The sequence below is a fragment of the Hypanus sabinus genome, chromosome 11 (genome assembly GCF_030144855.1).
Source record: "Hypanus sabinus isolate sHypSab1 chromosome 11, sHypSab1.hap1, whole genome shotgun sequence".
Lineage (NCBI taxonomy): Eukaryota > Metazoa > Chordata > Chondrichthyes > Myliobatiformes > Dasyatidae > Hypanus > Hypanus sabinus.
The window spans coordinates 2,632,329-2,644,886 of NC_082716.1; the positions used below are offsets into that span (position 1 = coordinate 2,632,329).

The window sequence follows — 12,558 nt, forward strand, 5'->3', positions numbered from 1 at the left end:
ATGTGCAAACTCCGGACGTCGGGATCGAATACGGGTCTCTGTGGCTGTGGGTAGTTGTTCCTACCCAATTCACTCTCCCCGGTTCGTGTTGAATACTTTCACACGTCCCGTTCATCCCAGTTAGCCGCGGGAACGATCTCCTCTCCACACACTCCGGCCCCTCCAATCTCTCCCCCCCCCCCACCCCCAGCCGCGGGAACGATCTCCTCTCCACACACTCCGGCCCCTCCAATCTCCCCCTCCCCACCCCCCAGCCGCGGGAACGATCTCCTCCACACACTCCGGCCCCTCCAATCTCCCCCCCACCCCAGCCGCGGGAACGATCTCCTCTCCACACACTCCGGCCCCTCCAATCTCCCCCTCCCCACCCCCCAGCCGCGGGAACGATCTCCTCCACACACTCCGGCCCCTCCAATCTCCCCCCCCCACCCCAGCCGCGGGAACGATCTCCTCTCCACACACTCCGGCCCCTCCAATCTCCCCCTCCCCACCCCCAGCCGCGGGAACGATCTCCTCCACACACTCCGGCCCCTCCAATCTCCCCCCCCCACCCCAGCCGCGGGAACGATCTCCTCTCCACACACTCCGGCCCCTCCAATCTCCCCCTCCCCACCCCCCAGCCGCGGGAACGATCTCCTCTCCACACACTCCGGCCCCTCCAATCTTCCCCCCACCCCAGCCGCGGGAACGATCTCCTCTCCACACACTCCGGCCCCTCCAATCTCCCCCTCCCCACCACCCAGCCGCGGGAACGATCTCCTCCACACACTCCGGCCCCTCCAATCTCCCCCCCTCCCCAGCCGCGGGAGCGATCTCCTCCACACACTCCGGCCCCTCCAATCTCCCCCTCCCCATCCCCCAGCCGCGGGAACGATCTCCTCTCCACACACTCCGGCCCCTCCAATCTCCCCCCCACCCCCAGCCGCAGGAGCGATCTCCTCTCCACACACTCCGGCCCCTCCAATCTCCCCACCACCCCCCAGCCGCGGGAACGATCTCCTCCACACACTCCGGCCCCTCCAATCTCCCCCCCCCCCAGCCGCGGAACGATCTCCTCCACACACTCCGGCCCCTCCAATCTCCCCCCCACCCCAGCCGCGGGAACGATCTCCTCTCCACACACTCCGGCCCCTCCAATCTCCCCCCCCCCCCCAGCCGCGGGATCGATCTCCTCTTCACACACTCCGGCCCCTCCAATCTCCCCCCACCCCAGCCGCGGGAACGATCTCCTCTCCACACACCGGCCCCTCCAATCTCCCCCCCCCCCCCCAGCCGCGGAACGATCTCCTCCACACACTCCGGCCCCTCCAATCTTCCCCCTCCCCACCCCCCAGCCGCGGAACGATCTCCTCTCCACACACTCCGGCCCCTCCAATCTCCCCCCCCCCAGCCGCGGGAACGATCTCCTCTCCACACACCGGCCCCTCCAATCTCCCCCCCCCCAGCCGCGGGAACGATCTCCTCTCCACACACTCCGGCCCCTCCAATCTCCCCCCCCCCAGCCGCGGGAACGATCTCCTCTCCACACACCGGCCCCTCCAATCTCCCCCCCCCAGCCGCGGGAACGATCTCCTCTCCACACACTCCGGCCCCTCCAATCTCTCCCCCCCCCCAGCCGCGGGAACGATCTCCTCCACACACTCCGGCCCCTCCAATCTTCCCCCTCCCCACCCCCCAGCCGCGGGAACGATCACCTCTCCACACACTCCGGCCCCTCCAATCTCTCCCCCCCCCCCAGCCGCGGAACGAACTCCTCTCCACACACTCCGGCCCCTCCAATCTCTCCCCCCCCCCACCCCCAGCCGCGGGAACGATCTCCTCTCCACACACTCCGGCCCCTCCAATCTCCCCCCCACCCCAGCCGCGGGAACGATCTCCTCTCCACACACTCCGGCCCCTCCAATCTCCCCCCCCTCCCCCAGCCGCGGAACGATCTCCTCCACACACTCCGGCCCCTCCAATCTCCCCCCACCCCAGCCGCGGGAACGATCTCCTCTCCACACACTCCGGCCCCTCCAATCTCCCCCCCCTCCCCCAGCCGCGGGAAAGATCTCCTCCACACACTCCGGCCCCTCCAATCTCCCCCCCACCCCAGCCGCGGGAACGATCTCCTCTCCACACACTCCGGCCCCTCCAATCTCCCCCTCCCCACCCCCCAGCCGCGGGAACGATCTCCTCCACACACTCCGGCCCCTCCAATCTCCCCCCCACCCCAGCCGCGGGAACGATCTCCTCTCCACACACTCCGGCCCCTCCAATCTCCCCCTCCCCACCCCCCAGCCGCGGGAACGATCTCCTCCACACACTCCGGCCCCTCCAATCTCTCCCCCCTCCCCCAGCCGCGGGAACGATCTCCTCTCCACACACTCCGGCCCCTCCAATCTCCCCCCCACCCAGCCGCGGGAACGATCTCCTCTCCACACACTCCGGCCCCTCCAATCTCCCCCTCCCCACCCCCCAGCCGCGGGAACGATCTCCTCCACACACTCCGGCCCCTCCAATCTCCCCCCCTCCCCCAGCCGCGGGAGCGATCTCCTCCACACACTCCGGCCCCTCCAATCTCCCCCTCCCCACCCCCCAGCCGCGGGAACGATCTCCTCTCCACACACTCCGGCCCCTCCAATCTCCCCCCACCCCCCAGCCGCAGGAGCGATCTCCTCTCCACACACTCCGGCCCCTCCAATCTCCCCCTCCCCACCCCCCAGCCGCGGGAACGATCACCTCTCCACACACTCCGGCCCCTCCAATCTCTCCCCCCCCCCCAGCCGCGGGAACGATCTCCTCCACACACTCCGGCCCCTCCAATCTCTCCCCCCCCCCCCAGCCGCGGGAACGATCTCCTCTCCACACACTCCGGCCCCTCCAATCTCTCCCCCCCCCCCAGCCGCGGGAACGATCTCCTCCACACACTCCGGCCCCTCCAATCTTCCCCCTCCCCACCCCCCAGCCGCGGAACGATCACCTCTCCACACACTCCGGCCCCTCCAATCTCTCCCCCACCCCCCAGCCGCGGGAACGATCTCCTCTCCACACACTCCGGCCCCTCCAATCTCCCCCCCACCCCAGCCGCGGGAACGATCTCCTCTCCACACACTCCGGCCCCTCCAATCTTCCCCCTCCCCACCCCCCAGCCGCGGGAACGATCACCTCTCCACACACTCCGGCCCCTCCAATCTTCCCCCTCCCCACCCCCCAGCCGCGGGAACGATCTCCTCTCCACACACTCCGGCCCCTCCAATCTCTCTCCCCCCCCCCCAGCCGCGGGAACGATCTCCTCTCCACACACTCCGGCCCCTCCAATCTCCCCCCACCCCAGCTCCATCCGCGGGAACGATCTCCTCTCCACACACTCCGGCCCCTCCAATCTCCCCCCCACCCCAGCTCCATCCGCGGGAACGATCTCCTCTCCACACACTCCGGCCCCTCCAATCTCCCCCCCACCCCAGCTCCATCCGCGGGAACGATCTCCTCCACACACTCCGGCCCCTCCAATCTCTCCCCCCCCCCCAGCTGCGGGAACGATCTCCTCTCCACACACTCCGGCCCCTCCAATCTCCCCCCCACCCCAGCTCCATCCGCGGGAACGATCTCCTCCACACACTCCGGCCCCTCCAATCTCTCCCCCCCCCCAGCTGCGGGAACGATCTCCTCTCCACACACTCCGGCCCCTCCAATCTTCCCCCCACCCCCCAGCTGCGGGAACGATCTCCTCTCCACACACTCCGGCCCTCCAATCTTCCCCCCACCCCCCAGCTGCGGGAACGATCTCCTCTCCACACACTCCGGCCCCTCCAATCTTCCCCCCACCCCCCAGCTGCGGGAACGATCTCCTCTCCACACACTCCGGCCCCTCCAATCTTCCCCCCACCCCCCAGCTGCGGGAACGATCTCCTCTCCACACACTCCGGCCCCTCCAATCTCTCCCCCCCCCAGCCGCGGGAACGATCTCCTCTCCACACACTCCGGCCCCTCCAATCTCCCCCCACCCCCCAGCCGCGGGAACGATCTCCTCTCCACACACTCCGGCCCCTCCAATCTTCCCCCCCTCCCCGCTTGCGCCGAGACAACCTGTTAGACCGTCGCAGCCGCCCAGATCCGCTCTCTCCACCGGCTTCTCCCCGCTTCTGAACGGCACTCTTCTTTGTCTTCCAGCACGGTGGAACCGCTGGAGTGATGCCAGAATTGTCCAACCGATCACCGGCAGGCCGTGGTCCCCGCCCGTTTGCTGTAGAGCCTCCAGGCTGAAATTCCCACCGAGTTCTCCCCGCAAGCAGCTGAACCACCGACCAGTTGGTGATTCCATTTATTTGTTTATTTATTTAGAGATACGGCGTGGAACAGGTGCTTCCGGCACTTCGACCCACTGATTTAATCCTAGCCTAATCACGGGACAATTTACAATAACCAATTAGCCTACTGACCGGTACGTCTTTGGACTGTGGGAGTAAACCAGAGCACCCGGAGGAAACCCACGCACGCATTGGAAGGAAGGTACAATTTTTTACAGTGGACAAGGGAATCGAGCCCCGAGCTGTTATCGCGTTGCGCTAACCTCTGTGCCCCGGTGACGCTCTGCTGCTTATGGTCTACCACGCTGGACTTTGAAACTGTTTTTATTCTCTGTTATTTTCATAGTATGTAAATAAAATTTATTTATGTGGTGAGTTTGTCCGCCAAGAACTTGACTACATGACTTGCTAAGGGGGCCACATTCACAAAAAAACAATCAATCTCGGAATTAATTTCGAGGTCACGGAAAGGCTTGTCGTATGGAGAGCGTCTGATGGCTCTGGGCCATACTCGCTGGAATTCAGAAGAATAAACGGTGATCTCCCTGAAACCCATCGAATGGAGAAGATGTTTCCTGTGGTGGTGCAGTCTAAGACCAGAGAACACAGCCTGGGATGTCCATTTAGAAAAGCAGATGAGGAATTTCTTTAGCCAGAGAGTGGTGAATCTGCTAGAGGGATTGAATTCAAGAGCAGGGAGGAAATCCTGCAACTGTACAGGGTACTTGTGAGGCCACACCTGGAGTACTGTGTGCAGTTCTGGTCTCCACACTTGAAGGATATACCGGCTTTGGAGGCAGGTTGATTCCAGGGATGAAGGGGTTAACCTATGAGGAGAGATTGAGTCGCCTGGGACTATACTCTCTGGAGTTCAGAAGAATGAAAGGGTATCTTATAGAAGCATACAAAATTTTGAAAGGGATAGATAAGATATAAGTAGGAAAGTTGTTTCCATTGGTAGGTGAGACTAGAACTAGGGCACATTGCCTCAAGATTCAGGGGGGAAGAATTAGGATGGAGATGAGGAGAAACTGTTTTTCCCAGAGCAGTGAATCTATGGAATTCTCTGCCCAGGGAAGCAGTTGAGGCTTCTTCACTAAATATATTTAAGAAACAGATAGGTTTTTACATAGTAAGGGAATTAAGGGTTATGGGGAAAAAGCAGGTAGATGGAGCTGAGTTTACGGACAGATCAGCCATGATCTCATTGAATGGCGGGGCAGGCTCGATGGGCCGGATGGCCTACTCCTGCTCCCATTTCTTATGTGGAAGCCAAGTCATTGGGTATATTTAAGGCAAAGGTTGATAGTTTCTTGGTCGGGGCATGAAGGGATACAGCGATATGGAGACTTCAATGTAAATGAGTTGGTGCATGCCCTAGTGGGCAAGGCATCAGACTAGTAACCTAAAGGTCACTGGTTCGAGCCTCAGCTAAGGCAGCGTGTTTGTGTCCTTGAGCAAGGCACTTATCAACACATTGCTCTGCAATGACACTGGTGCCAAGCTGCTTGGGTCCTAGTGCCCTTCCCTTGGACAACATCGGTGGTGTGGAGAGGGGAAGGCCTGCAGCTTGGGACTGCCGGTCTCCCATACAACCCTGCCCTGGCCTGCGCCCTGGAAACTCCAGATGATCCATGGTCTCTCAAGACCAACGGATGCCACCACCATGTAAATGAACACTTAGGAGGCAGTTATCATAATCTGATTGAATTCATCTGCAATTTGAGAGGGAAAAGCATGTCACATGTATGGGTATTGCAATGGAATAAAGGGGAATATTCCCCAGGCTGCTCCATGAGGCAAGGGAAGAGATTGCTGAGCCTCTGGCTAGGATCTTTATGTCCTCATTGCCCACGGGAATGGTACCGGAGGATTGAAGGGAGGCGAATGTTGTCCCCTTGTTCAAAAAAAGGTAGTAGGGATAGTCCAGGTAATTATAGACCAGTGGGCATTACATCTGTGGTGGGAAAGATGTTGGAAAAGATTCTTAGATACAGGATCTATGGGCATCTAGAGAATCATGGTCAGATCAGGGACAGTCAGCATGGCTTTGTGAATGGCAGATCATGCTGAACAAGCCTGATAGAGTTCTTTGAGGAGGTGACCAGGTATATAGATGAGGGTAGTGCAGTGGATGTGATCTGCATGGATTTTAGTAAGGCATTTGACAAGGTTCCACATGGTAGGCTTATTCAGAAAGTCAGAAGGCATGGGATCCAGGGAAGTTTGGTCAGATGGATTCAGAATTGGTTTGCCTGCAGAAAGCAGAGGGTCATGGTGGAGGGAGTACATTTGGATTGGAGGGTTGTGACTAGTGATGTCCCACAAGGATCGGTTCTGGGACCTCTACTTTTCGTGATTTTTATTAATGACCTGGACGTTGGGGCGGAAAGGGAGGTTGGCAAGTTTGCAGATGACACAAAGGTTGGTGGTGGTGTGGATAGTGTAGAGGATTGTTGAAGATTTCAAAGAGAAATTGATAGGATGCAGAAGTGGGCTGAGAAGTGGCAGATGGAGTCCAACCCAGAGAAGTATGTGGTGGTACACTTCGGAAGGACAAACTCCAAGGCAGAGTACAAAGTAAATACCCGGATACTTGGAAGTGTGGAGGAGCAGAGGGATCTGGGGGTACATGTCCACAGATCCCTGAAAGTTGCCTCACAGGTAGATAGGGTAGTTAATAAAGTTTATGGGGGGGTTAGCTTTCATAAGTTGAGGGATAGAGTTTAAGAGTCACAAGGTAATGAAGCAGCTCTATAAAACTCTGGTTAGGCCACACTTGGAGTACTGTGTCCAGTTCTGGTCGCCTCACTATATATAATGTGGAAGCATTGGAAAGGGTACAGAGGAGATTTACCAGGATGCTGCCTGGTTTAGAGAGTCTGAATTATGTTCAGAGATTAAGGGAGTTAGGGCTTTACTCTTTGGAGAGAAGGAGGATGAGAGGAGACATGATAGAGGTGTACAAGATATTAAGAGGAATATACAGAGTGGACAGCCAGCACCTCTTCCCCAGGGCACCACTGCTCAGTACAGGAGGGCATGGCTTTAAGGTAAGGGGAGGGAAGTTCAAGGGGGATATTAGAGGAAGGTTTTTTTTTACTCAGAATGGTTGGTGTGTGGAATGCACTGCCTGAGTCAGTGGTGGAGGCAGATACACTAGTGAAATTTAAGAAACTACTAGACAGGTAGTTGGAGGAATTTAAGGTGGGTGGTTATTTGGGAGGCAGGGTTTAAGGGTCAGCACAACATTGTGGGCCGAAGGGCCTGTACTGTACTATTCTGTGTTCTATGTTCTATGTACAGAGGCACGAGAGAAGAACTTGCCCGGGTGGATAGGAGGAGAATACTGGTGGGGATGATGGCAGAGCAGAGGTGGCTGAAGTTTCTGGGAATAGTTCACAAGGTGCAGGGTAGATATGTCCCATTGAAATAGTTCTCAATGTCATGGTTCCTTCTGGCACCTGGCTGTCTTACTCAGGAATTGGGCCTTTAATACCTCGTTTAGTTCCCAATCTATTCCCAGGTTCCATTAATTATGAACACCTGCATTCCATCAAACAGAGTAATATAAGAATCCTGTGACCACTGCTAGAAGGTGCCAGTTTGTTGGTTGACTTGTGTATGAGTAATCTCACTCCATGATGTTTAGGACTATCAGTTCTAAGTCAAGCCTTGGTCCTGAATTATCTACCAAGACTCCAGGTAAAACCCCCCTTTGAACCCTTCCCATGCTTGCTATAACGGCAGCATCTCCCTCCTTGGCCTCTGTGCCCGTGTTCAGCACTTGGGTTCGTTCCACCGCCACATTCTTGCAACTCTCAAATTGCAGGGGCAGGCAACTGTGGATGACAAGGGAAGTTACGGACTGCATAAAAGCCAAGGAAAGGGCATATAAGGTAGCAAAAGTGAGTGAGTTGGATGATTGGTAAGCTTTTACAATCCAACAAAAGGCATAAGAAAGGAAAAGATGAAATATGACCAGCCAATAATATAAAGCAGAATACTAAGTTTTTTTTTCAGCTATATAAAGAGTAAAAGGGAGGTGAGAGTTGACATTGGATCACTGGAAAATAATGCTGGTGAGGTAGTAATGGGGGCCAAAGAAATGGCAGATGAACTTTACATTAGTCTTCAAAATGGAAGACTCCAACAGTATTCCAGAGGTGTCTGAGTGTCAGAGTGCAGGATAAGTTTCATTGCTGTTACAAAGGAAAAAATGCTAGCAAACACAAAGGACTTAAATTGGGTAAGTCACCTGGACCAGATGGACTACATCCCAGAGTCCTGAAAGAGGTTGTTGAAGAAATAACAGACGCTTTGGTCATGATCTTTTGAGAATCACTTGATTCTGGCATGGTTCCAAAGGACTGGAAAATTGCAAATGTCACTCCACCCTTTAGGAAGGGAGGAATGCAAAAGAAAGGAAATTATAGGCCAGTTAGCCTAAGCTCAGTGGTTCTATTTTTTTTTAAAGTTTTGAATTCTATTATTAAGGGTGAGGTTTCAGGGTAACTTGACACTAATGATAAAATAAGTCAAATTCAGCATGGTTCCTGTAAAGGGAAATCTTGCCTGTCAAATCTGTTAAGAGTTCTTTGTGGACAAAGGAGAGGCAGTGGATGTCATTTACCTGGATTTTCAGAAGGTGCCACATATGAGGCTGCTTAACAAGATAAAATCCTATGGCTTTACAGTAAAGATACTGGCATGGATAGAGGAATGGCTGACAGGCAGGAGGCAGTGAGTGGGAATAAAGGGGGCATTTTCTGGTTGGCTGCCAGTGACTAGTGGTGTTCTTCAGGGGATCAGTATTGGGGCTACTACTTTTCACACTGTTTGTCAATGATTTAGATAATGGAATTGATGGCTTTGTGGCAAAGTTTGCGGATGATACAAAGATAGGTGGGGGGGTAGGTAGTGCTGAGGAAGCCATGTGATCTTGGCAGGACTTCGACAAATTGGTAGAATAGGCAAAAATGTAGCAGATGCAATACAGTATCGGGAAATGTATGATAACAAGTTTTGGTAAAAGTACCAATCTAAATGGGGAGGGGGTTCAAACATCAGAGGTGCAGAGGGATTTCAGAGTCCTCATGCAAGACTCCCAGAACGTTAATTTCCAGGTTGACTCTATGGTGAAGAAGGCAAACGCAATGTTGGCATTTATTTCAAGGGGAATAGAATATAAAAGTGAGGGCCTAATGCTGAGGCTTTGTAAGACACTAGTCAGGCCACATTTGGAGTATTGACAACAGTTTTGGGCCCCATATCTCAGAAAGGATATGTTATCATTGGAGAGAGTCCAGAGAAGCTATGCAAGGATGATTCTGGGAATGAAGGGGTTAACATATGAAGAGTGTTTGGCAGCTTTAGGCCTGTACTCACTGTAATTTTGAAGAATGCAGGAGGATCTCATTGAAACCTACCGAATGTTGAAAGGACTAGCTAAGGTAGATGTGGAGAGGATGTTTCCTATGGTGGTTGGGGGGAGGGGTATCCAGAACTAGAGGGAACAGCCTCAGAATCAAGGGGCACCCTTTTAGAACAGATGTGAGGAGGACTTCTTTTAACCAGAAATGTGCAGTGCTCTACTACAGACTGGGTGGAGTCCAAGTGGGTATATTTGAGGCGGATGTTTTCTGATTGGTCGGGAAATCAAAGCATACAGTGAAAAGGCAGGTGTATGGGGTTGAGTGGGATCCGGGATCAGTCATGATGGAATAGTGGAGCAGACTCGATTGGTCGTCTGGTCTAATTCTGCTCCAATGTCTTGTGGTCTAAGGCAGCAGACTGGAGCTGAGAGTGAAATGCATCAGCCATGATGAAATAACAGAACTGACTCCGTGGGCCAAATAGCTTAATTCTGCTCTGATATTTTATGGCTTTATAACCAACAGGCTCATTTCCATTTCTGTGCCAGTTCCTCATCACCCTCAGTCCCCTGATCTTCAAATATTTCTCTCCGTCCTCTTTAAACCCTTGCAGTGATGCAGTCCCCATACCCTCTTGGGTAGAATTCCAGAGATTCTTCTCCCTCAGTGAGAAGTCCTTACACAACCTAGTTTTAAATCTCTGCTCCCTAATCCTGTAACTGTGTCCCTTCATTTCAGGCTGTCCCACCTGTTGAAATTCTGACAGGGCCCCCATCCACACCGATATCCCGATGAAGGGTACCGGCCCAAACAGAACGAAGACGCCTGTGTGTGTATTTGTTTAATGTGTACTTGATGTTGCACTCCAAGAAGCACACGATACTTCCCAAATCAACCAACTGATTCCAATGGATTTGTTGCAGCCTTCATCCGCCTTCCCAGCCATTGAGTTTGAAGTAACTTCGTCCACCTGTTCTACTGTTGAGGTCTTGGTTGGATTGTTCTTTGTCAGGGACCTTACGCCTATGGGTGACCCTACCAGGAGCATAGCTCCAGACGGCATTGCTCTTGGGATCTCAGGGCCACACAAGCTTCCCCACTGTGACAAGGTGACAATCCACGGAGAAGCCAAAAACAAGATATCCACAAGTTCCCTCATTGAGTTCCAATACGCAGATGACAACAGTGTTGCAGCTCTTTCAGAAAACCACCTACAACAGATTCTGACTGCCTTCAACTGTGCATACACGAAATTTGGACTTACCATCAATTCCAAGAAGACTCAGATCATCTACCAACCATCACCGAGACAAATTGGATAGAACCATCAATTCAACTTGGCGAAATAACCCTGGAAAATGTGGACCACTTTCTGTATCTTGGAAGTCACCTCTCTTCCAATGTCGACCTTAATGATGAGATCCAATATCGTCTTAAATGCGTTGGAACAGCTTTTGGATGTCTCTGAACAAGAGTCTTTCATGACTGTGACATCTGAACAGACACCAAAATGTTAGTGTACAAAGCGGTGGTGATCCCAATGCTCCTGTATGCATCAGAAACCTGGACAACATACCGATGACATCTGAAGGCACTTGAAAAGTTCCATCAACGCTGTCTTTGAAACATCTTAAATACCAGCTGGGATGATAGAAGAACCTGTATCAGTGTGCTAAATGTAGCAAAAACACAAGCATCGAAGCCTACGTCATCAAGAACCAACTAAAGTGGAGCGGTCATGTTGTTCGGATGAAAGACAAATGTCTGCCGAAACAAACCTTCTACTCGCAGCTTAAAGAAGGCAAACGTAAAAGGGACGGACAACAGAAGAGGTTCAAAGACATCTTAAAAGCCAACATGAAGAAATGTAACATCGACATCAACAATTGGGAAACCAATGCCAAGGACAGGGAACTCTGACAAACCATCATCTGAGAAGGAACAGCAACTTTCGAAGCCAACAGATGTGCAAAATTAGAAGAAAAGAGAAGAAAATGGAAAGAGAGGCAGCAACAACCAAAGCCCAATCTGCCGTCTGGAACCACCTGTCCTGAATGCGGAGGAACTTTCAAAGCCAGGATTGGACTCATAAGCCACTTGAGAACCCATAAATAGATCAACAGAACGAAGACCATCATCCTCGACCTGGAGGGGTAGCCACGACGATCAGCTCAAAACATCGATGCTGAGTTCCTTTTGTGTGCATTGCTATGTAATTCCTACACCCCCTTCTCCTCTGGTGCAGAGTGCTTTCCTCTTTCAACCCACCAACTTCAGATCACCCTGCACAGCCCCAAAATTATTCCCCTTCCTCCTTTCATTTTGTAGGGGCCGCACCCTTCATTACACCCTGATCTCCAACGATTAAGCTGCGTGGGCCAACCATTGCTATGAGCAGGATTTTTTTAAATGGCTTGAAAACTGCACAGCAATTTATATTAACATTATAGGTGCTGGCGTGTGGCCTAGTGGGCAAGGCATCAGACTAGTAACCTGAAGGTCACTGGTTCAAGCCTCAGCTGAGGCAGCGTGTTTGTGTCCTTGAGCAAGGCACTTAACAACACATTGCTCTGTGATGTCACCAGTGGCAAGCTGCTTGGATCCTAGTGCCCTTCCCTTGGACAACATTGGTGGTGTGGAGAGGGGAAGGCCTGCAGCTTGGGCAACTGCCGGTCTCCCATACAACCCTGCCCAGGCCTGTGCCCTGGAAACTCCAGGCGCAGATCCATGGTCTCTCGAGACCGACGGATGCCAACACCACCATCATAGTTTTAAAAACTCCAGCTGTACTGCAGCAAAGGCTACGAGCTTCAGGGCATTTCAGATACCGTGCGGCCACGAACCTGCTCAGTTTAGAGGAGACGATGCTGACCTTCACTGTCCCTGCCAACCAC

The 12,558-nt window shown here is 53.5% G+C and overlaps 1 protein-coding gene across 1 annotated transcript in view; it reads left to right on the forward strand.

Annotated features, from left to right (window-relative positions):
- LOC132401651 (uro-adherence factor A-like) overlaps window positions 1-4,613 on the forward strand; it is a 30,063-nt gene extending 25,450 nt beyond the window's left edge. Inside the window, exon 4 of the mRNA XM_059983674.1 lies at window positions 4,153-4,613. Within this exon, the coding sequence (XP_059839657.1) occupies window positions 4,153-4,174 (22 nt within the window). The 3' untranslated portion in view covers window positions 4,175-4,613. The remainder of the gene's footprint in view (window positions 1-4,152) is intronic.
- Window positions 4,614-12,558: the final 7,945 nt, after the last annotated feature.